General features: G+C 31.9%; 3 protein-coding genes across 5 annotated transcripts in view; 2 read left to right on the forward strand and 1 right to left on the reverse strand.

The window, feature by feature from the left end:
• Window positions 1-3,780: 3,780 nt before the first annotated feature.
• On the forward strand, window positions 3,781-20,010 carry LOC140439426 (ras-related protein Rab-38-like). Of its 3 annotated transcripts, XR_011950620.1 has the most exons (7): window positions 3,783-4,041; window positions 7,668-7,700; window positions 10,519-10,672; window positions 14,614-14,674; window positions 14,724-14,904; window positions 17,985-19,408; window positions 19,853-20,010. XR_011950620.1 is itself a non-coding variant. In XM_072529326.1 (6 exons), exons 1-6 carry the CDS (start codon window positions 3,915-3,917, stop codon window positions 18,113-18,115), a joined length of 582 nt encoding a protein of 193 aa, XP_072385427.1. In that variant the 5' UTR covers window positions 3,781-3,914; the 3' UTR covers window positions 18,116-20,010. The 3 variants fall into 3 exon arrangements, 2 of the variants coding, with proteins under 2 accessions (XP_072385427.1, XP_072385426.1); XM_072529326.1 differs by having other exon boundaries at window positions 3,781-4,041; window positions 14,724-14,799; window positions 17,985-20,010; XM_072529325.1 differs by having other exon boundaries at window positions 17,985-20,010.
• A 144-nt stretch (window positions 20,011-20,154) lies between these two features.
• Window positions 20,155-21,335, reverse strand: Tim9a (translocase of inner membrane 9). The gene is made up of 3 exons (XM_072529327.1): window positions 21,176-21,335; window positions 21,017-21,112; window positions 20,155-20,375 (listed from the first exon to the last, which is right to left on the reverse strand). Exons 1-3 carry the CDS (start codon window positions 21,236-21,238, stop codon window positions 20,238-20,240), a joined length of 297 nt encoding a protein of 98 aa, XP_072385428.1. The 5' UTR covers window positions 21,239-21,335; the 3' UTR covers window positions 20,155-20,237.
• Window positions 21,336-21,620: 285 nt separating this feature from the next.
• The window catches only part of Nadsyn (NAD synthetase), a 28,385-nt gene continuing 24,174 nt past the window's right edge, over window positions 21,621-25,831 (forward strand). Inside the window, exons 1-3 of the mRNA XM_072529324.1 lie at window positions 21,621-21,881; window positions 23,212-23,467; window positions 24,687-24,795. Coding sequence (XP_072385425.1) covers window positions 21,736-21,881; window positions 23,212-23,467; window positions 24,687-24,795 — 511 coding nt within the window. The 5' untranslated portion in view covers window positions 21,621-21,735. The remainder of the gene's footprint in view (window positions 21,882-23,211; window positions 23,468-24,686; window positions 24,796-25,831) is intronic.

Consider the following 25,831-nt stretch of genomic DNA (forward strand, 5'->3'; position numbering starts at 1 on the left):
CTTCGATAGAATCAGACATGAACAAATGATGGAAGTACAGAAGAGGACAGGGATTGACGGAAGAGACCTAAAAATAATAGCTAACCTGTATTGTAATCAATCAGCGGTGCTCCGAATAGATGGAGAATATACAAATCAGGTCAAAATCTTAAGGGGAGTGAGACAGGGGTGCATTATTTCACCACTGATATTCAATCTTTACTCGCAGTACATTTTTGAAGGGGCTCTAAAAGATATTGATGAAGGCAGCTCAATAACCTGCGGTATGCAGATGATACAATAGTGTTTTCCAATACCATAGAAGGGCTGCAAAACTTAATAAATAAAATAACGGAAACAAGTAGAACATATGGACTGTATATAAACACCAGCAAAACCAAGCTAACGTTCATCAGCAACATAACTGGAGCAAATCTGTATGTGAACCAAATGAGAATTGAACTTGTCTCACAGTACAACTACTTGGGAATTATAATAATCAATGAGTCGTGGGACAATACCCAAGAGATTAAATGTCACATCGGAAAGACAAAAAGTACATTCTTAACTATGAGCTCTGTGTTCAAGAGGCTGTGTTTGCAAGGTAAAATTTAAGGAAAAAGGGCCCCAGGACGAAGAAGAATATCCTGACTTGATAACCTGAGAGAATGGTATAGAAAGACCTGAACACAGCTATTCCGTATAGCAACCAACAAAGTCATCATAGCCAGAATGATCGCCAACGTTCGGAACGGACAGGCACCCTAAGAAGAAGAAGGTATGCTGATAGATATTTTATCAGAGGAGAGAGTCATAATAGGAGGTAATTTTTTAGTCACGCACGGGGAGCTTTACTATAATATATATAATATATATTATGTCTTATATATTACAGAAATATCGCTCACTACAGTAATGAGTGAGCCTGCATACACGGAACGATAATATATATTTTTATATGTGTGATACACCTATTATAGTATATTTCGACTATGCCTCTTCGAGCGGTATTTTATATTTATATTAGGGCATATCTCGTTCCCCGTTATACCCCTTCTCACTTTTCAGTTTACCAAAATGAAGTGCGGTTTTTTATATTTTGTAAAAAGGGCAAAATGGAGCATCTTATAGAGAGCGTGAAATCTATATCTCCCTATTCTTAAGAGTTTACACAAACTTTTCATCACGTAGTTTTTTAAATAGTGCAAATTCCTCACATTCTCTTTTTATATGGCTAGCTACCCAAAATCGTTTTTTTTTACTATTAAAAGCAATCAATGCGACAGCAGCCTCAAACACCAAGTTTATTGCAAATAATTGACATTATGGGTCTTCATGTGCATTAGACCTTGTGAAAAAGGAAACGGGAGAAAACGAGTTGTACAAACAGAAAAATGGAAACGAAAGAGATAAGAGGTGTCTACAATTAACTAGATAGATTCGGGACTTATTTTCAATATTTTTAGGTATAAACCTAAGGATTTACAAGGGTTTCCCACTTGTAATCATACAAAGAAAATGTCTTTTTGTAAGGATTTAAAGATGCGAGACATTCAGCGGTTCCATAATAATATGTATTCTGACAAAATAAAACAAGAAATTTTCTGCTGGAATTTTGTGAAGGTCAAAAGCCTAAGAGATCAAGTACAAACCTACATGGAATTTCAGTTTCTACAGTAGAGGATGGACTTTTAAGAGTATGCAAGAGAGCATTTCTTGAAATAACTCCTTAAATTCTGAAAGAATAGAGCATGTTGTAAGAAGGTTTATTATCACGAATGAAATACCAAAAGAGAGAAGAGAGGGATACAACAAAAGTGAGATTTGATCCAATAAAATTATCTATCCAAGCATTTATGGCGCGTTTGAACGGTGCAGGGAGTCATTATAATAGAGGACGATCAACTAGATTGTATTTACCATGTGATCTGAATTTTACAAATCTTTACAGAATGTAACTGTCAACGTCAATCCACATCATTGCGTAAAGTTATCATATTTACGAACATACATTATTGAACACTACAACATATCATTCGGCACTCCCTTAATAGATGCTTGTTCTACGTGTCTCAGAATGAGGGACATTTTGAGAAAAGAAAATTCAGAAGAAGAAAAGTTAAGGGTTATAACAGAGCAGAGAGTTCATACGTTAAGAGCTAGAGCTTTTTATTCTTTGTTAAAAAACGAATCAAATCATAATATACAAATATTTTCTTTTGATTGTCAAAAAAATCTTTCCTTACCAAAGCTTCCCAACCAGGCAGCTTGTTTTTTGCAGCAAGTAAATGTTTGTAATTTAACCATCGTGGCTGAAAATTCGAAATCCCATCTTTCTTCTGCAAATGTGACGTCATGTGTGTGGCTGGAGTATGAACATCCAAAAGATTCAAATGCTGTTGCCTCTGCTGTACATGATACTCTCATACAATTCAACTTTAAAAATCAAATCGAAAAATTTCACCTATTTGCAGATCGATGTGTTAGACAGAACAAAAATAGCACGAAGATGTTTATAATAATCTACTGGTTGGTTTATGAAGCAGCTGGTCACATCAAGGAAGTGGAATTTACGTTTCTTGTTGTTGATCATTCCTTTTTGCCACTAGATAGGATTTCGGTATGATAGAAAGGAGATACAAAAGAAGAACGTTGTAATAAACAGAAAAGTATATGAAGATATAATTTAATTGGAAAACACTCAAAGGTGCTGAGACTTGGTAAAGACTGGCAGATATCAGACAAAAAAAGGTAAGTGACGATGTTGTTAAAAAACCTTCAGTGGCATTTTAAATGTAATGCATCGAAATGATTCATATTTTCCAATGACAAAGATCATATGGCCACGGTAAGGGGGGAAATATTTTATCGTTCTGAAATAGGGTTCAGCAAGTCTATAATAAGAAAAGGGAAAAAGATTTCTTTATTGAAACCTAAATTACAACATATTGAATGTTTATTGAAAGGAGGTAAATCGTCCATAAATACTCTCCTTAGAAAACATTTTGGTGAAAATTGGGGAGACCAGCGGGATCTCACATATTATAAAATAATAGATACTGGCGTACAGACAAATAATAACGAGAGTTCTGCATAAAATGATCATATTGATGATGAAGACCCAGAGGAACTTAGAGTTTATTAATTAATATAAATATATACACATAATTTGTAAGACCTTTTGTACTTTGGATAAAAATAAACTGTTGACTAAAAGTTTACCTACTTCCACGTGGTTTCTTCCTTATTCGTAACACGTTCGTTATGTTAGAGAATAGACTAATCCAACGACCACTAATATCGTTAATGGTTGACTACTAGCATGTATTTGCAAATCTTAATTGCATAAATCTGTATTTACATAGTTCACTTGGAAAACTTGGTATTTTCAAATTTTTCTTTTTTCCTAGCAAACACGGCAATTTTCTAAGAAAAAAATCATTATATTTTACCTATAAAGCTATCTATCACAAAAAAAGTGCCATTTATTAAATCTAAGGTTTTTTTACAAAATTTGCCAGTTTTTGCAAATAACTCAGTTTGACTTATACGGTAAAAAATACAAAGTTTTGCATCTGGCGGATTCATTTATATCCTTATAAATACTATCGTTATTCAATCAACGATAATTATGTACCTATGTACTATCCAAAATTCCAAGTCTTAGTATTTGGCCATCTAGTAGCGTCCTAGTTAAATACACTCACAGTACACTAATTTTTTTAAATAAACTTTTTTTACCTGGTCGAAGATGTCGCTGTTATCGTATTATTGAGAGTAAAGTGTATCTAATCAAACATGTTTAAATATTCTCAAGTTTACCTATTAGTCTCGCACGTCTAACAACAAAATATAAATCTCGTGACAATAATGTGATACAAAATTACGAAATTATTTATTTTATAGTACAATTGTAGGCTATGTAAATAGTGAACATGAATGGAACACGTCTTGGTTTAACTCGAGAAGAAATTATAAAAATTAGTGAGACAATTAGAGAAAATAATTTAAACAAACAGGAATTGATCTTTAAAATTGTAATTATCGGAGATTATGGAGTAGGTGAGTAAAAGTTGTATTATCTTTTTATAAAAAAATTGGTTATTTTACGTTTTTGGTTTATTCAGAATATCGATTAATATACGTAGGTAATTAAAGTTGTTTTTAGTAAACTAATGTAATCTCATCTTATCAATTTTATAATCTGTGGATTTATACAGGGTGGTACAAACATTCCATAGATACCTGAAGATTTTATAGATATTTACCTAAAAAACAATCCAATAATAATTCAAGGGAGCGTAACAATCGTCTACGTAATCTAGTTTGCTTTCATGTAGGTACCTACAGGGTATCCCTTTCTTAAAACAAAAAATGCTCAACACGTTTCACGTAGAAGATAATATCGCATGAAAGAGGGTGATAAATCTAGTTTAATTTAAACGTCTCTAGTAGTACTTATTTCATTCTGTGTGCATAATTGTGTAATGTAGATATTTTTTATTTCTAATCAAAGTTCTCTTTTGTGAAAAATTTTACATTTTTAGTCACATGTTTTCCTGTGTTAATGTTTCGCCCTGGTAAGGTGAAATTAATTAACAATCATTCTAAAAAAATTGCTGTTTTCTTAAATAACTGTGACGAACAGTTTACAAAGTGTATCTAACTTTGTATACAGCGTTAGCCATTTAGATTGAAGACAACCATGTAAAAAAATTATTTATTATCCGACTTCAACAATTTTTTGATGCCATGTACAAAAAGATCTACCTCTGTAGATTATTTGTTGTCGAAAATATAGAATTTGTATTAACAATAATTTTATATAAAAAATTTCATGCCACTAGATTCATTAGAAATTAAATGTAGTTTGAGTTGTTAAATTAAATCTTTGCTACATAACAAGTTCTTCATTTTTACAAAAATACGCCACTAGCTCTTTCGATTGGGAATTTTTCCTGAGAGTGTTCCCATTCGATCAATGTACATCCCAGATATGCGAAGTTTGCTACTCGTTGTACTTAGTTATGACCATATATTTCGTCTTTTTAATGTTCAATTTCATTTCGTACTCTTCACCCATTTTTACAACTTTATTGATCAGGAATTGTAAAGCTTACATTCTATTCGCTATTAATATTGTGTCATTTGCATATCGGATATTGTTAATGGCTTCACGATTCACTTTGATTCCCTTTGTAAGATTTCGCCTTTCTAAAAATCTGTTCTTAACCTTTCAGTATACGCGCCTCAAAAAGTTGCATTAGTACACACAGCGTACTGTGAGTCCGCATATTGAAATGTTGTAAACACATATATTTTTCACATTTAACACATGAATACTTGGTCGGACGGTTCTTTTTCTGTCGCAGTAACTGCAGCGTCCCCTTCGTTGGCCAATATTACCAGCTGGAGGCGGTAGTGGATCTTTAGATTCAACCATTTCTGTAATTCTTAATTTCATTGATGATGGCAAACAAAAAAGAGTAGCCCGAGCACGAAGGTGATTATCAACTAATTGTCTAGTTAAACTTTGTAAAAAAATCTTCTGTTGGTTACATTATCGGGATTGTTGGAATGAAAAATTACATTTGACACATCTCTTGGTATTTCTTGAAGTGTTAAAGCAGCACACAGCTTGTCCACAGTATTTACACCCCCCTTACCCGGGTGGTTGGGCACCGAATTTTTTTTATGCTACCTCCATTTTGAGTCCTTAAAATTTGTGAGTAACAGTGTCAGAATAGTGGCCTGTGGGGGGTTAACCTCCAAAACCCCCTGGATGCCCCACTGGATTACATCTAATTGGACAAATAAATTAAATCGTTCAATAATAAAAATGAACCGTTCGTGAATGGCATCCTACCCGTCAGTGTTTAAATTTAAAAATTTACTCAAAAAAGAAATAGTCAATCGTACGCTCATTCGGTATCCCACAGTCTACATTGATTTTTTTGAGAATATTGGTTTTTGGTATCCATCATGAGGGGAAATTTGGCCTTGAAACGCCGCGCTGGCCAAGCGTGTTGGCGAGTTTTAGAGTTGTAGTAGAAGGAAATATAGTGACCCGTCTGCCTTCGGAAACCTAATCGCCATTCGGGGTCGGAAGAAACAAGAGTTAGCCAAGAGAGGCTGATAGGAAAGATTAAAGACATTTCACTCAAGACAAGTTGAAAAAGAGTAAAATGTGAAGGCCCTTATGATCCACCAGGTGCGTTTCATAAGCGTATGAGTATTTATTCACTCATGTGTTCCCGCTCATACCTCAGGGGTATGAGCGGGAGGGAGATCTATGTCCAGCAGTGGATAAGCGAAGATTGAATGATGATGATGATGATGGTTTTTGGTGTTTATTATACGCTTTAAAAATTTTTGATGATACTACTTCATTTGTAGTGTAGCCTTGTCGGTAAATAACACATTTTTTTCGAAAATTTACAGTGCTCAATGTTAGATTTCTCGCTACAAAATATGCCGTATTGGCTAGGATCATTTTTCTGCTAAGCTCTGCATCGTCTTTGTTGTTTTTTTGTGATGTTAAATCCTAAATAGATATAGTCGGTTCGCTATTCCCAGTCCGAACTGTCTAGTGAATTTAGTAATTATTTTTTTGCGAAGTTAGTTACTTTTTGGCAGACTAGAAGTGGCTGGAAATTACTATACAAGCAAACACGTACTCATAGCCAATATTAATAGTAAACAAACTAAATAGTAAATAAAATAGAACTTTGCGAATTACCGACAATCAATGTTTATTTATTTGCACCATATAATAAATAGTTATGTTAAATTATAACAACTGAAATATATTTTTCAAATATACACTACCCAAAATTTTATGGGTTTAGTATACACTTCCAATATTTATAATAATTCTTCTTTTTTCAATGAAAGAAGTCTGCAATAAAAGTTTATTTAAGCTGTTAATACTGTGAGCTAGGAACTTTTTTGTTGTAGGTTTCCAGCTATGAAGCTGTCAAAATATGGCCGAGTTGAGCGAATGGACCTTAAATATACTTATAGTCCTTTCGCTCAGCTTGAGGAAATTTTGACAGATTCATTGTCAGAAACATAAAACACAAATATTCTTACCTGTCACTATGAATAGCTCAAATAATGTTACCTACAGATTTCTTTCGTTGAAAAAAAAAATAATTATGAATAATGAAAGTGTATATTCATTAATTTTTATTAAGAACTTTCCATTTGTTAATACTAGTCTATAAACGACTATAAAATTTCAAAAATAAACATTTAAACTGTTGTTTTAATTGGTACAGTTTTATTTTGTAAATAAACTTCATGTGAATAATTTTTTAGTTTAAGTTACAATTAATATTGCCAATGATCAAGTGCCAGCCATTGTCAATCGGTCAAAATTTTACCAACGTCGCAAAAAAAATAAATTCTAAATTCACTAGGCAGTTGGGACTGCAATCAGCGAACGAAGTATAACAGTAGTTTTCACAGTTTTATTAATATTCCAGAGTTGTTATCATTATTTTGGAAATGACAATAAACAAAAATGTTAAATTCCAACTACTTTATTCAACGATTCAGCTTCCAGGCAGGAAGTCATTTTTAAAATACAAATTTTGAATGTCTATACATTTTGCACTAATTAAATATATGATAGTACCTAAATAAAAAAGTGAATGATATGTTTTAATTATATTTTTCTTTTGTAGGAAAAACATCTATAATTGGTAGATTTACAGAGGGTAAGTGCAAGTGCAATAAACTTCTCAAGTAATTCAGAAAAACATATTAACCATTCAAAGTCGCAAGTAATCAATATTCTCGCATTCTTAGAATATTTCACCATACAATCGATAAGTAGGTGAGTAAAGTAACGAACTCGCTGAATGCCGTGAATAGTTCCACAATTTGAATAAACTTTTCCAAGAAAGGCCTTGACCCATTACTAGAAAAAATGTAATTGATAAAAAAGGTAAAAACAATATGGTTCTCATTATTTTTATACAAATAATGTTTTATTTTTTAGTGAAATTTTTATACTTTATTATTTATTAATTAATCATACAATACGTATTTTTCGAGTACATTAATAAGTTTATTAATTATTAAAATCGCTGTTATTTCAATAAAAGGGAACTAAAAATTAATCACTTCATAAGACCTTATCACTCGACAATTCGTGTTTGTCTTGGCGGAGTCAATATGATACAAATCATCGGTTAATTTCCAGATCTTGTACGTTTGATACAAAAGGCCGTAAAGGGACCTCTTTCGCATTTAAATATAACAAACTCTTTTAAATATCGCAAGTCAGAGAGGTTTACCTTTTAAATCCGCAGTCAATTTCTTTTCAGTTCTCTACTATTTTCTAAGAATACTACCGAATGATTCGGTTCCGCTTGGAGGAAGTGATGCTTTCATCTTGGCTAAAATATACCTAATTATGCTGAAAAGAAGAATGGCTTTTCTGCAACGCTTTATGATCTAGTATCCCGTCTTCTTACAGTATTCGAGACCTACTTGTCTGTAACACTTCGTCATTAGTTCTTTGTTCCAATCCAGTCTTGTATCTGTGTGTGAGTAATTGCTCGTAGTGCCCAGTTACCGAAGCGAATGTACAAAATTTCAGATTAACTTAAGTTTAAAACGAAGTACATCCAAAACTTAAAATTTTTGCTCATTCAATGAATTTTCGTATAATTCTCCGCATTGGAAAAGAAACTGAAATAAGTTTGGGAAGACCTCAGAGGAAATGGCGAGACGATATCGAAAATATCGTTAAAAAATTGTATTCAGACTGCTCTTAACAGAAATACCTGGAAAGAATTGGAAGATGATTATATTTAGGAGTGGTTGGGTGAAAATAGAAAATTATAACGGTTTTATTATCAGTAGCGTAATTAGGGAGGCGGGGAGTGGGGCAATCTGCCCCGGGCCTCTGATATGTGGGACCGCCAAATTGGCATAAAAATTATAAAATAACGATTAACAAATAACGAAAAAAAAAATTTAATATATAAAACTACACTATGGTACATAACATAAAATAGTTTTAATGTTCACTTTATGTTTTCTTTTATAAAAAATTAATACGTATTGTAATGCACCTTGCAGTCACATAAAAAGCTTATTCAAATATTGAATAAGCAATGATATAAATCCATTGAAAAATGATGGATTAGATCTACAATTGTGTAGGAGTCAAGGCTTATGATAATGAAATTCAAGGAAAAAAATAGCAAAATCATGTTTGTACCTTGTGCAAACCAGTCTCTCAATTTGTGCGGAGTTCATGCATTTGCAATCAACCCTAGCTGTGTAACGTTTTTTGCAACTTTAGAAAGTGTATCTATATAATTTCTTCTTGTAATCTTCACATAAATGGGGGATTTTAATGGAAGTTATAGGTGTATCTGTAAAACAGTTATCTGCCACTAGATGGAGTGCCAATCACGATGAGTTCAAGTTACAGAAAAATTGTGTTATGCCAATTAAAATATTATAACAAACTCTGCTGAAATTTTACTCTCGAATATTTGTAATTTTAAATTTCTTGGAATACTTCATTTATAGGGGTACATTTTGCAAGAAATAAACAGTCCAGAGAGGTATTTACAGGCGGACTGTTTAAGCCTTGAAAATGTCGTAATAAAACTCCGAAATTTGAAAGCCTTTTTGGAAGACAGTCGATATGAGTTGGTTACGAAGGCTCTTCAGTTTGCTTCGGAGAAATGTGTTGAAATGGGAATCTCCCTTGAAAAAAAAAATTTAGGAGACGTTTAAAAAAGATAATGCCTGGAGAAACAGCCGAAGACGTCAGACTATCTCTCGAAGATGAAACTAAAAGATGTATGCTTGAATGTTTAGACAAGCTATGCCAAGAGCTTCAAACTAGAATGTAAAAAATGGAGACTGTATTCGTAAAATTAAAAATCGTTCAGGTCGAGTATTTACTCAATGATTGTGACACAGAATTCGATGATCAAGAAAATGTTAATGAAATTAAAAGACTACGCCACCATATAAAAGCTGCAAGAATAAATATGAAGATGACAGAAATTGGACTACATTGAAGATGGCACAGTTTATTCTTGATATGGACCTGATGGAATCTGTTCTCAAATGTTTTTCAAAATTAAAACTCATAAAAAGCTTGTTACGATCCACCATGAGCCAGACCCAGCTAAATAGTTTGAAAGTGCTCTCGATTAAACGTGAAGTAGCAAACAACATCAACTTCGACAACTTAAACAGTTTTCAGAAATAAAAATCAGAAAAAAAAATGATTGTACCTAAGTAAAAAAAATTAAAGTATGAAAATTAACAAAATAATCTTCTATTATCAATGTAGGGATTCTATATTCAACCCTTGCTTTAATGTATGGATAATGAATAAAACCAAACCAGATTAATTCAATTAAAAGTAATTTTTAGTTACACCACTGGTTATTACAGAACTGTGCAAAGTAGAAAATTATAAATATCGATACCGGTTATTATATTTTTTAAATATTGATGTTAAGTTGTCATACTTTTAAATATATTATTTTCTCCTTTCAGGGCAATTTTCGACGCAATATAAAATAACGATAGGTGCAGATTTTGCCGTCAAAACTTTAGAATGGGATGAAGATACTCGAATTAGTTTACATTTATGGGACATTGCTGGCAACGAGCGATTTGGCAGTCTACTAAGCGTTTTTTACAGGCATGCGTAAGTAAAGTTATGATATAGGTATAGTTTGTTTCACGAAAAATGGTTGAGTGCTTAATGGTTACCTGAGTTGATCCTATTGTATATACAAGAGTCTCTCAATAAACTACCGAAGTACATAGGGTCACACTTCAGAAAGTTTGTTATTTAATATATTTCATTGGTAGCTGTGTAATACACGATTATAAAAATTTATTAGATTATTTCATATGGTATTTTCAGGTTGTTCAAGTGAATATACTTGATAATTGAACAATTTTTAACATGAAGAAAGTAGTTTTTTTGTTCTACGTGAATAATTGTAGTATATGGATCTAAATTCAGAAAGGTACTTTCCTTCACACTTTTTCAGGCTTAGGACTGTCAGCAAAAAACTGGCGTGTTTAAAAGTTTTTGCTCTTCCTAATCGGATATCGTTAAAAATGTACAGTAATAATACAGTATACTCCCTTTATAACGAACACGGTTATTACGAGGTTTCGCTTATAACGAGGTACATTAGATGTCCCGTGAAATTTCTATTGAACTATAACCCTTTATAGCGAGGTAAATTTGCTTATAACGAGAGAAAATAAGATTCGAGAGAGAGAACTACATATTCATATGTATGCACAATATTATTGTTGTTGGATATAACGAGATCCGCTTATAACGAGGTAATTAGTCTGCCATTTCAGTTCTCGTTATAGAGGGAGTCTACTGTAGTTCTATTTACAGTATATACATACAAACGAACACATAATGTACAAAAAATAGATGAATTGAAAAAAAATATAGAAAAATATATACAAGCTAATATTTACAAAAAAAAATACCCAAAAAACCAAAATATATTTATGAATTCCTAAATACCTAATTCTGTTTCGCTGTCGCTATCCTCTTCAAGATTAATAACAATTGATTTAATTATGTGATTCAAAGTAACATATGAATTTTCTACGTTCATTACATGGCGTACTGAATTCTTCCAACTTTCTGGGGAGATATCATCAACACGTTTCCTTATTAATTCGACTACACTACCACTTAAAGTCGGAGAAACATTTTGTGACCTAACATTTGACTTTAGTTGGTGCCACATATGCTCTATGGGATTAAATAAACAATAGTAGGGCGGAAGCCGTAACACTGTATGTCCCATGTCCTCGGCCAATGCGTTACAAACATATACTTTTTTAATAGAAAATGATTTTAACCCTTTTAACAGTTCATTTTTTAAATAACTTATATATATCGTTTTCTAAGAGGTAGTTTTGAATTTCAATTTTCGTGTTATTTGCACTTGGAGACTTATGTAGTTGACGACTGTGATAACTTGCATTGTCCATTACTATCACACTATTTTGAGGAAGGTTAGGTATAAGACAATTCCTAAACCATTGCTCAAAAAGTTCTGCCGTTGTATCCTCATGGTAGTCCACGCAGGAGTCTTTAATGTTCTTTGCAGAAAGCCATAAGGCATTTGGGACCCAACCATTTTCTGATCCTGCATGTAAAATTGTTATTCTTTTCCTTTGTTTGATGGAGCTTTTGTTTGACACCTGTTGGAAGAATCGGACCATCCTTTGGATGGTGTTTCAAAGGTTTTTCATGAGTGTCAAACCATGTCTCGTCCAGGTAAATTATTGGTCGATCTTCTGTACGATACTTTCTTATGGAAGTTATATATTTAGTACGCCACTGTTGTAAACGATGGGACTCCATAAGCACTTGCCTTTTGTCAATTGTACGATATCTGAAGCCCATTTTAGACAAAATCCTCCAATTATGGAAGAAGCACCATCAATGTTTTTCTACGGACGCCACATAATGCTGTTTTATAGGTATAAATAGGTATAACACTGGTAACACTTTCAACTAAATGAAACAAAATGTATATTTAAAAATTTCTCATCGGTTGTATATACTTTTACAAATTATACAGAATAGAGGGAACCTGTATAATTATTCCAGGAAATACTTAACGATCAACAAATTTATTGTGGTCATTAAAAGATCAACCATTGATAGTGAAACTCACTGTTAACATGTTTACAACTTTATGAAATAAAATGCATTCTAATTCTTTTTATAATTTTTATATTACCAGGAATTTATTATACAAACAAGATAGCGCCACTCCACAGTAGCTTCAATTTTACCTGAATACTTACCTGTTCAACTAATGTTGACTAAGCTGGGGTACTTGCGGTCGGGTTTTATTGCAATCATTAAGCACTCAACCATTTTTCGTGAAATAAACTATACCTCTAATAATAACGTCTCATATTATGATCATTAATGATCAAAGTTCAAAAACAGATAGAAATTGATGTGTTGTGCGGGAGATGGAGAGTCAATCTTAGCCCAACAAGATACAAATTATCCTGTTCCACTTTATTTCTATTGGCCCTAACTATTATATTATTGGGAGACTACGTCCAAATCACTTACTAATACGTTAAATTCTACAGTACTCTAAACGCCACTTTTATGATATAAAGATACCGAGATTGATCACTAGATTTTAATCACTTGGTGCCCTAGGCGCGGAAATTTATTCGTCTATATTCTAATAAACCTTTTATCTTGCATTAATACTCATTTCGCCAGCGATCTTTAAGGTCGCGAATACCTGAAAACCTCCTTAAAACTTATAAACCTGCGTAAACTTTAACACCAAAAGATTACTACTAAAAGTAGTGATGCCCCGAATATTTCGCTATAAGGTACTATTCAGTATTCGGCGTCTTTTTAAAATATTCATACACATTTTTTTCAGCATTTTTTGATAGCAGACGATTGCGCTTTTCTTCGTAAATAATATCCTCTTCTGAGAACAGTCTCTCACTCGCATACACTAGGTAGACAAATCTTTCCAAATTTTGTCAGATTTAGATACGCTTTTGCGTTTGCTAACCACCACTTGTAAGGGTCTGCCGTCATATTTAGGTGAACAGTTCTAACATAAGAATCAATCTCATTTGTCACATAACTTTTCTCTGCATCCTCATCATTTTGCATGTTTCTTCAATCAGTTCCAAAAACTGTCGTATATTTTTGTTATTTTATTTTTATCAGTTTCATTGGTGTTTCTTTACGAAGTGGAGAAGACTCATGATCGGTACTGCTTGACTCATCACAACTCATTTTCAGAGCTTCTAAAAGAATTTTCGGTCTTGTTCGCTCGTTCGGTTTGAACTAATCTCAGGAAGTTAGTTCTAAAACGCGGGTCAAGAAAAGTTGCAACCAGATATTTGTCACTTTTATCGAATCGAAAATTTAGTGTTCTATTTGCAGTCTCTTCCTTCTAGGTATTTCAATATTGTAACATATGGAATCACTTCAAAGATGCAGGAGATACATGTGCTGGTTATTTTAATAATATCTTCGAACGGTTTAAGGATTTTGATTTATTGTTCCATTATTCAAAGATACTTGATCTGTTATGTACAAAGAGACAGCTCACTTTTGAAAGCATAGCTTTCTTATCGCGGGCTACGGGCGTAGCGGGGATCGCGCAAAAATATGATAAAATAAAAGACGCATCCAAGACGGTCCCATTCGTTTCTTGTTAAATGCTGCAGACACGTTTTTTTAAGATATTTAGAAAAAATTGAATCTCGGACTTTCCTATCTTCACTTTGGTTATCATAAACCTATTATATCTTTTGTAGAATATACTTAATTCAACAGAATAGATAATATTATTATAACATGAATTAAGATTTTTTAAAGACAAAAATATTTGTTTACAATTCTTTTTATCAATATAAGATAGTACTTAGGTTACTTATTTTCTTTTTTATTCTTTTCCTTATAATTCTAATTAAGTAATTTGATAATTATAGGCCGACTATGACATCTACAAAGCAGGATGAAGTGTTTATTGCAAAGCAAATTCAATAATATTTTTGATTATATATAAAAAATCATTAATATGTCTTATTTCGTTGTTTTAGCGTCGCAGCAGCTATAGTATTTGATTTGACAAGACCAGAGACATTTAATTCAGTTAGTAAAGTAAGAACTCCAAAATACAATTTTTACAAAATTAACGATTGCTTTTTAGTGGCTCACAAATTTAAGAAAAAAACTGTATCTACCTGGAGGAAGAACAATACCCATAGTGATTTTAGCAAATAAAGGTGATATAGTAACTACAACACTGCCATCACAAATTGACGAATATTGTAGAAATAACGATATTCTAGCTTGGTACGTCACATCTGCCAAGAAAAATATTAATATTGGTAAGATATGTAGTATAAATTATTTGAGGATTTTGGAAGTATATACCTACCTAGACATTTAGTAGGATTTTAGTTCTTTCACAAGACAATATTACATCCGTTGCTTTAATTTATTATTGGAAGTCTGGACCTGTAGGTATAGCTGAAACATGTTTCTCAAGCTCAACTGCAATAAGTACACCTCTTACACATTTAAAAGTACTGACCCCAGTACTTCTATCATATCTTAATACAGAATGGTAATTATAATACTATTTCAGTATTTAAAATATTACTGTACAGCTAATTCCCTGAAACATGGACGTATAAACATCTATGTTTATACGTCCATGCCCTGAAAGCATGATAGTATCATAACTATATAACTTTACAGAATGGGAAAGATCTTTAAGCTTACACCTTATACTCTGGTTCTAACAATTTAGCAAGCATATCTCTCGTTACTGTCCTGTCTTTTACTTTTGATTTGTTCATAACCAAATTTGGGATCAATATGAAAGTATCAAGGGAGAGAATGTTTTTCAATATATAAGCTAATCAGTTGAAATTTCCTTAAGTGTGGTACACCTATTGCTAGATAAATAATTTATTTTCCCGTAGAGTACATACTATAACTTATTTATTACTTTAAACTTATATTGTACTTCTATATTTGATATATAGGCAAGAACTGAAAAATCATGTCTTTTTTGATAAAAACTTAATACCTAAAAAATATTTAAACTAAAAGTCTCACTGTTCCTTTCAATGTGGGAACACTAAGACGGAACAATTAAAATTATTTTACGTTCAAGATAATTCAAATTTTATAAGCGAGCTTTGGCACTTAGTTAACCCTTGCATTACATAGGGCGGCAAAATCATTTTAATGTCTCTTTTTAATACATGTGAGACATTTTCTTTTATTTGAGACAAGACTTTGCCTACATAGTATGTCTTTTGCTTAGAGTTAAATTCAACAAGCACATAATTCCCATTATTGGGGCAGCCATCAAGATGTTCGAAACTAATTGGTTCGAGATCTTCACCAATAAAATTCTCTCCTCCAGTGGAATCTTGTAATTCCATCTCATTTTCAACTTGATCATCAGAATCACTATCTAATACGCGCCTAGTTACTTTTTTCTGTTTTGGTGTTTTTTCTTTAGATTTAATCAGTTCCATTTTTTCAGGGGTATCCGTAGCTATCATCGTCTTTCCTTTGCGTTTTTTGTTGCCCTCCCCAGATTTTCTTGTCGGAGCTTTAGGATAACCCTTAAAAATTGTTGGGCTAACAAAGGTTTTCGTGGTATCAGCATGTTGTTACGAGCGTTCCACGTTCGCCACTTGTAGTCTTACTAACTTGTCGTATACCTCTTTCTTCAAACACTTTTTGGGTCTTTTGAACGGTAACGGTTCCTGTCTCATCTAAATTATAGATCTGACTACCATCTCCAAACACCGAGAAACTCTTTAAGACAGTTTCAAGTTTACTGAAAAACATTTCAACGTTAAATTTATTGAAACCGGTTGCACTTGCAAGACTACAACCTTCTGTGGTCCGGAGGGATAAATTATTGGAATGACGTTTCTGAAATCCACAAGGAAACTATAAGTTCCTGTGGATTCCTGTATACCATATATCACAAAAATTTTTTTTAAAAATCCTTTATAAAAGGTATATAATTAAAACACCCTATCGGGTTACATCAAAGAACGTTTTCGGAATTAATATTCCATCATCAGTGTTATCTGGATGTACATGTTTTGAGCCACTAAATACTTGGGCAAAAACGGCAACGTAAAACTCGACTGGAGGTTGCTAGTCCTGAGACAAAGTGTCTACGAAGACTTGTTGATAGCCTTTCCTGTTGTAACTTAACCATCCTAGTATATAAGATCAAATAATATAATTCAAATTCAATTTATTTAACATAAAATCGATTGTTTTAATTTAATTGTCTTGTAAAATGGTTTACTTTTTAGTTAAAATAACTTACCTTGTCTAAAAAAAAACTTCAATTTCCGTGAAAACACCGGCCAAGTAGATAAGGTATATTTACTACGACGCACTTAATTCGAATGACCAGCGATAACTAAAACATTTCTTGTTAAATCTCAACGGTTTCTTGTTTGCTTCACTTCACGGTAGTAATAGGCATGTTCATTTAGTTCTACCGAGTTTGTTTCAGTGTTCTGACAGTCTCACTGTACCTACCTATTCCCTAGCCAAGAAGTGAAAAATGTCTGATTCAAATTGGGTGGTAGGCATTATAGTTCTTAGGCCACTAAAGTTGGGTTGTACTGTACCACAAAAAGTAGGTACTATTTGAATCAGTACAAGGCAAACACATACAAAAAAATGCATCTTCCTCCCTTTTAATCACCGCTGCTAAGAAATATTTCTAGATTATATAAGCCAACATAGACTTAAAACTTTCTTCTCATGTCACTAGGTGTTGGTCGATACTTTATCCTATCAAATTTTTACATTTTCACTGCCACTGTAAATACTTTGTAAAATCTAACACAAACATATTCTTAATCCACCAATGCAATTATTTTCATTGTAGAGGTTGTATCAATCATAGTAATTTAAGGGCACAGTAGCCAGATATTGGCTGTTTTATCTGGTGACATGAAAACATTCTCGTTAGTGTTTGTAAATAATCGTATTTATTGTTTACTTTCCCTCTACATTTTTAGGTAAAGTCTTTAATCTGTCTGTTTTTTATTCATGGCCCTTTACTGTTTTTAGTACTTGTTACTGAGTTGCAGAAACAAAATGGAAGAATTAAGTGCTACATAGTAAACATTATTATTTGTTTTTCGCTTCCTTATACAGTTTTCTGTCTAGGTATTTCTCAAAAAGTATTTAAATTTATATAAACTCCGACATCTAGTTGGATTGAGTGAAACATATTTTAATCTTACCCAATCATCAAACTAAATATATTGCTGTCTTCAAAAATTTCTACAGTATTCATAAATATTTTGTTTTACTTTAGTTGAATGTAGAACACATATTTTTTAATAATTAAATTAGCAGAATGGTTTTCTATTTTCCAAATTTTATATAATTAATTTCATTAACTTTGTAGATGAGGCCATGGTGAAACTTGCAAATGCTGCTTTGAACAATCATTTTGATTTGAAACTTTCACTGGCAACTGATGAAGATATCATCAATCTCACACAAAATAATCAACAAGATCAAAAAAGATGCTGCTGAGATGAAGTAGTTTGGTAGTTCATAATAGAATCTCTGGATAATGGATAATGATAACTAGGAGGAGAATTTAGATGCACAGATATACATCATTATTATTTTCTTGTCTACTAAGTATATGATAAATAAATTATTAGTAGTATATAAGGTATATCAAATTTGCAACAATTTTATTTTTAATAAATATTTTATATCAACAAAAGTAAAAAAAGTATATATGAAGACTACAGGGAAAAAACCAGACATGTCAATTTTTTTCAAATTTCAGATTTCTATTCTATGGTATAGAACACGCGGAGAAGCACATTTTAGAGCTATCGTACAGGGCAAAAAGTAGTCTTGTCATGAGTAATTACACTTCAAAGTTTCGGGGTACTGGGAAAAAACCAGCTTTGTCCATGCGTCCAGTGAAAGAACCAGATATGTCACAAGTTTCACGGTAGATAGCGTTCGATTGATTTAAAAATTATTATTAAACAATGCGTGTTTCAATAATAGAAAGTTTTTTTGTAAGAACAAACATTTGTGAATATCGAATATAATTATTTTTCTGAATGATTAAATGTTCAACAAGACATTTATGCATTGATATAACATAACGTAATAGAAAGACTCGTTTTGTTTCTTGTAAAAATATAAACAGGCAGGTATAAAAAGTTCGCATTATTCACACATTAATTTCACAATATTCCGATTCATACATTATATCGTAAACAATAAAATCCATGGGCTTCGTGAAAAAAAAATTACATATCCCATCCGTGGACATTCATACTTAGAGTGTGACAAGAATGTTGGACTGTGGAATCTAAAAATGCCTTTTGAATTACCAAAAGAGTTTAGAGACATGATCAAGGGGTCCCGCGTAAAGCCGTCTCCATTCATCGTCGTGAAAGTAACACGAAAAATAGTTTTGGACTGGAAATCATTTTTGGACAATAAGTATGTTCCAAAATGCCCTTTCAAAACTCAGGTTTTGAAAGAGGTTGTTGCCACATCAGAGCACAGTCGACTTATAAATAATCGATCTTCTTACAATGGACCATTCTTTTCAAGCATCTTGAAGAAACGAATGACCTTAACAACTCCGGAGTTGAAGAATGGAGAATTTGAATTACCATTACCAGCCTACTCAGGTAAGGTATCACAAAAAATTATAATATTATTCCCTGTATGTTGTTTCAGGACCCCTCGCAATTTCAAAAGCCAAGCACAGCGATTTAATGAGCCTTGAGATTCTGTGGTCCTGCAGCTGTGGACTTTTTCTCCGTCTTACCTTATAATTAGTCGTAACAGGTAAATTATCATTATTATAATTACTCTTTTTTTATTTCTTTATTTAACGTCGGCGTCGATCTACTTCTGCGATTAAAACTAAACACCGACGCCTGGAGCACGCTTCCACCAACGGAAAATTTTGACGAATGCCTTGGTGTTCCAACCAAAGGTAGGGATCTTTAACGAGCCATGTTACAGTAAAACCTGTGTTAACGGCCACCTGTCAAAACCGGCCACTTGTACTAGCCGGCTAGTTTCAAAGTCCCCCAAACCAAAATTTGTGGACTACAAAACCTGGTATTAGCGGCCACCTTTTTATATCGGCCAATAGTTCTGTCATTTTTAGTGACCGTTATTGACAGGTTTTGCTGTATTTATTATTACCTATCATTCACAATAGAAATACTAATCAAAATGAAATCTATTTTCATTATTGAAAGCATTGACAATTTTCTGTTTCAGATGACTAAGCTGGTTCTTTCAATGGACAAATTGCGGTTGACAAGAATTTCCTGGATTTTTAAAGAGTGTAACACATTTTTCTGAATAAAAACAGTGCAATGACGTTCATGTGTTTTTATGGAGCAATTTTGACTCCCGAGTTTTATTATACGTTTCAATGTAAGACACATTATGGTCTTCAAAGTTAAAAATGCGTTTTTCTCGGTTTTATGAAATTTTGACATATCTGGTTTTTTCCCTGTAGTCTTCATATATCACAAAATGCATAAAATTCGCTCCCTAGTGGTAATAAATAAAACCAGTTGATATTCTAATTTATTAAAAAAACAAACAAGTATTAACTACAACGTAATATAAATTTTTATATAAATACTAATATTTATGATTAACCTGCTCCCTTTTCCAATTTCTGTGCTGCAGCCATGGCACTTTCATTCGCTAGAACTTGAAACTCTTGGAAACGCTGAGTTATCCTTTGGTTTACTTTAAGAAACTTCTCCATGCAATTAAGTGCACATTTTTCCTAAAATTTATATATAAGCAAATTACTGTTTTATTTCATTTAATTAATTTAAAGAATTTGAACCAGCAAAAACCTTCTATTATATTACAAACAAGATAACAAAATAATATACTTAGGAAAAATTGAGATGTAGGATAGAAGAAATAAACTAGTGTATAAAAATTAGGATATTAGACTGCAACAAACACATAAAAAATAAGAACAAATAGATCAATAACTAAGATTGGTAGATAAAGAAGGTAAGATAAAGGTAAAAGAATGGCAACGAGGAGGAGACGTGGGAGGATAGAATAGGAAATTAAGACAACAATAAAACAAGCAGCTAAAGGTTAAAACTAGTAAAACAAGATATTCTAGTAGATTGTCTAGATTAAAGACCTGAAGGGTATCTGCTTGTGATGATTTAGTTACTTCTGACTAACTGATGAAAATGCACAAGTAGAGAGTTGATAACTATAGTTTAGGTCAGACTCTAGTCTGTCAGTTGATTTCAATACAGAGCATTTCATACAGAGCAACTTGATGATAACTAACTGGTTTAACAAAACTGACTTCAAATAAACAGATTGGTAACTATTAACTATATAATATATTAATATAACTATTAACTATAACATATAAACAATGTTTCCCCTACTCACTTCTTTAGGTTTTATAGTTCTCGCTGTAAAATCATTTATACAATCGGTAAAACAGAATTCGCTCAGTTTATTGTATGATATAAGAAAATCCTTTAACTGAAACACAGTAAAATAGTCATTTAGATCGTCAATTTATAATACAAAGATGTCATTTATTACCGTTTTGATTTGTTCCCCATCAATATTTTCGATTCCAGTTCCAGGGGGTAGTGGTACACTCATAATGTTTGATTTTTAACTGAATATTTTAAAATCACTTACTTTTGGAATCAAAGTCAAACTCTAAAAAAGGTTATGAATTATGAATGAATTTTGTGAATAGGTTATGTCATTAAACTCTTCGTTTTTCGCTTTTATTTCTATATTTTTTTGAATATTCTTAAGACACTAAAAGTCAATTGTGAAACATCAAACTTTCTTTGTATTTTGTAACAAAATGGAATAAAGTAAACTAATTTCTTCAACTAATTTATATATCATTTATCATCTAAGATCATTTTATCATCTAAGATTATTTTCTGATTATGGCAAATTTTATTAAACCATTAATTAAAGCCTATGATATGGAAAATGAAAAGTGAAGAAAGTGGATGAAGAAGGTATTAACCTAAACCTAAATTAAATGTCAACAATGTTTATGTTGATATTATTATCTTGATATTTTACATGTTTGATCAATAATTTTAAGTTACGTAAAACATATTATTTTAAATAACAAGATGGGTCGAAAAGTAACAATTGCAGCTTCTACTTTAAATCAATGGGCTTTAGATTTTGAAGGAAATCTAGACAGGATTTTGCAATCAATTTTAGAAGCCAAAGAAGTTGGGGCTACATTTAGAACAGGACCTGAATTAGAAATAAGGTATAAGAAGATAATATAATGTGCTAAAATTGATGCAGTTATAATTAAGTATCGTTATACAAGCTTTTCAATATACTATATCACTTTTTAATTAAGCTAATTTTTAAGACCTAAACCAAAGAATATAGACGCTTAAGCGTCTATATTCTTTGCCTAAACTTATACTTAGTTTGTTTTTAAAATATGATTTCATGATAACACAAGATTAATATCTTCTTTAAAATCGAAAATTGTTTTTTTGCTGCAGAACCAGTTTTTTTGCCTTTTTTATACAATTGTACAGTCTTCTAATAACTAATATCTACTACTATGAGTCCTTGAACTATCTTGCATCATCTATTCCTTTTTGAATCAATTTTTTCCTTTAATACTCTTATTAAATTCCCTTTTTTCCTTTGCTTGATACTCTTTCATTCATTATATGTTTTGATAACATATAACTTATAATTGTGTCCACAGCATAGTAACTATTTTGTACATATTATCCACTATCCATATTTTTTTAATTTTGGACTCTTTGGACTTTTATTGTCGACTCCTCACAAGTTTACAATAAATTTTCTATACACCTTTGTCATTATTGGTTGATTTCAATCGCCTGTTTTTAATCAAATCTTATGTATTCTGTGATGCCATATCTACTGATTTTATAGTACATCTACCAATTTAGCAGTTTATTTCCTAATCTACTTTAAAGACTTACTTTGTACTGTGTTTTCATTCTTTTTATCATTTTATCCCAAATAGATGTGGTACATTTATCCTTTCAAAATAAAAAAGCACATTTTAAGAGAAATCCACCTATATTTAAGATCTTTCATTGTTGTATATTCTCTGGTGATCTGGAACCTATACAGTGTTACCCTATTATGTTCCACCAGTTTGTCAAGTTGGCTGGTATCTTTGGTAAGACTCAGACACAGTCTCTGTTTCAAGTAGGGGTCAGTAGGTTCCATTTAAGTTAAATCCATTAACATCTACTTCATGTTGTTTCAATTTTAATTGCTATCACATTTAAATATAATCAAAAAGGTTATTACACCTCTTTGAGTGGCTAGTTTCAATTCCTAACTATGTTTTCACTGATAATGGTCTGATCAAACCCAAAACATTCTGATGAAATTGTAATCTGTTTGAAAATTTCATTTTTTAATACATTTTTTAAATATACCAATTTACACCAGATGTTTTTTACTTCACTGTAAGTTTATTCAAACTGTGGTATACAGCCAACCACTGGGATCCTTCCGCTTTATAAGTTATTATTTAAATATTTGATTTGATATACACAATTTTCATTTTGTAGTTAATACAAAAATCTTTGTTTTAGTGGGTACAGTTGTGAGGACCATTTCTATGAAAGTGATACTTTCCTGCATTCTTGGGAAGTCTTAGCGGAACTATTGAATGCACCATTATGTAAAGACATATTAATAGATGTAGGCATGCCTATTATGCACAAAAATGTTTCCTACAATTGCAGAGTGATATTCTTAAATAAAAAAATTTTACTCATTAGACCTAAGAAAATTCTTGCTGATAGTGGAAATTATAGAGAGAGTAGGTGGTTTACTAGTTGGAAAAAGGTATGTAAAAGTATTATACATTATTTTTATTAAAAGACTTTAACCAGTGTTTTAATTTAAATAATGAGATATGTATGTCACTGACTAAGAGGTCTGTTATAAAACGTTCATAATTTTGCAATGCTTTATTTTTTGTCATCCAGCTCGTGGCATCATATTTTCTGCTAGACAAAAAAGTCAGATGATACTATATCGGAACTGTACAGACACTGACACAGTTATTATAACTTTTGTTTTTTTTTCCAAAAACTGTTGCACAAAGTTTGATAAATGTGGTGGCCAATTACCTTGATTAAGAAACAAGTTGCTATTCAAACAAAAATTGGAACATTTTCTTCCCATTGCGTCTTTTTAAAACTTAAAAGTAAACGTTTTTTTTAGTGTAGATCCCAAAGCATATTCATGGTGTACAACTCCTTCATAAAAAAAACTGTCAAAATGGATGTTCGGATGGAAGCTTGCATTGTGAATACTGTTGTTTTGTTGTGTTGATGTATAAATTCACGACTACTTAACAGCAATATTCTTTTTAAAAGTATTTTTATTAGTGACTTCTATCTTCTCCAGACTGAATTCTAAGCGAATTTTTTTCAGCTTTGCCCTGTGTGCCCTTTCAGTTGGGGAATAAATTTGACACATACATGAGTCATTCCCAAACTCTTGGTTATTTAGAGTTTTAAAACACCAGTTTTCTAAATTAAAAGATGTATTTCTAATTCGGGTACATTCAACTGATATTCTTTAATTAAAATACTTTAATCAATTAAAGCAAAACTTAATGAATATTGTTGCTCGCATCTCTTTGTTATTTTCAGTGGTAACAAAATGGAATGAACACAAAAAGAACAATGTAAATAAATATATGCTATTACAAACTAGAGACTTCCTTATGTATGTATTTATGGTATACTGTAAGTTCATGAAGAGTTATTGATTACAATTATTGATAGCCCACAGCAGGCGCTTGAATGTTTTGGTGCAAACTTATGATTTCTTTGGAACAGAACTCTTATTTCATATTAAATGGAAGTTGTATTATACTGAAAGTTATATATTTGTGCGATCTTTTCTTTGATTTTATGAGAACATCATAAATAGAGTTTAGTCCAAAATACAAATGGATTTTCCAAAGTTTTGAAAATTTTATGGAATTAAAAATACACAAATATTTTTAATTTTTGTGGGTAGTCTAAGGGATAGATACAAATTTTTATTTCAGGAAAGACAAACAGAAGACTTTTATCTACCTCGTATGATTTCTAGTATTACTAATCAAAAGATTGTACCAATTGGCGACGCTGTAATTTCTACATTAGATACATGTATAGGTAAGGCATATAATAAATTCTTTCTGTAAAATCCCCATATTTTTTTAATTATAGCCAATTTTCTTTAATCTTTTTTTAAAGAATATTTGAGTCATACAATATTTGAGCATATTGTAATGTTTATTTTAATTTGTTTAAACTCTTCTAGCACTAATACTAAAACACTATTAATTTATAACGTTTATTTATGTGACCATCCAGAACCCAGTGGAATTCTCTCGGTCTCATGACAGCAGTAGATGTCGATCGAACGCCGAAATGTTCAATCAGTAGCATAGCACGGGGACTGACGTAACAATATCCTTACATTCTTAACCTTAAAAGAGGTCTGGAGAGAATGATGGAATACAAATTAAGCCCCCACGAACATCTTCGTTTCTGGTTTTGCTGGTCCAAAGTATTTTGAGTATTCTTTGATACAACCTCATTTCAAATGCCTGGATTTTATTTATGGTATACACGTTCAAAGTAAAAGTTTCAGATCCATACAAAAGTACAGACCATACATAGCATCTTGAAAACTTTCCAGGGATTTCCAAATTTATCGAGTTATTGGATAAGGGCCTGGATTTTTGAAATGTTCTTCTTGTCTGTTCAATTCAACATCTGATTTCAAAATACTGATCTTAATTTTGGGTGATCCAACATCCAAGGTATTTGAATCGGTGTATTATTTCCTGCGTTTGTTGGTTTAATACCAGGTGGGTTGGGACGATATCCACTTTACTGGTCACCATATATTTAGTTCTTCCAAGTTCACCGGTCACTCTTTTCATTTGCTGCAATATATGCATCGAGCAAGAAAACAGTCTTTTTGCTCGATGAATGTATGTCAACTCTATTGATTAGTTCCTGCAAATCGTCGATGTTTTAGCTAGATTGAGAGTATCGTCGGCGTATCATATTATTAATTATTTCTACTCCTACGATAATTCCTTTTTTAAATTTTAAAGAACTTCTACCCTAAATATATTCTCAGAATACACATTAAAGAGGGTGGAATAGTTTATACAATCTTACGCCCCGTTCAATACTG

The sequence above is a fragment of the Diabrotica undecimpunctata genome, chromosome 4, assembly GCF_040954645.1.
Source record: "Diabrotica undecimpunctata isolate CICGRU chromosome 4, icDiaUnde3, whole genome shotgun sequence".
Taxonomy (NCBI): Eukaryota; Metazoa; Arthropoda; class Insecta; order Coleoptera; family Chrysomelidae; genus Diabrotica; species Diabrotica undecimpunctata.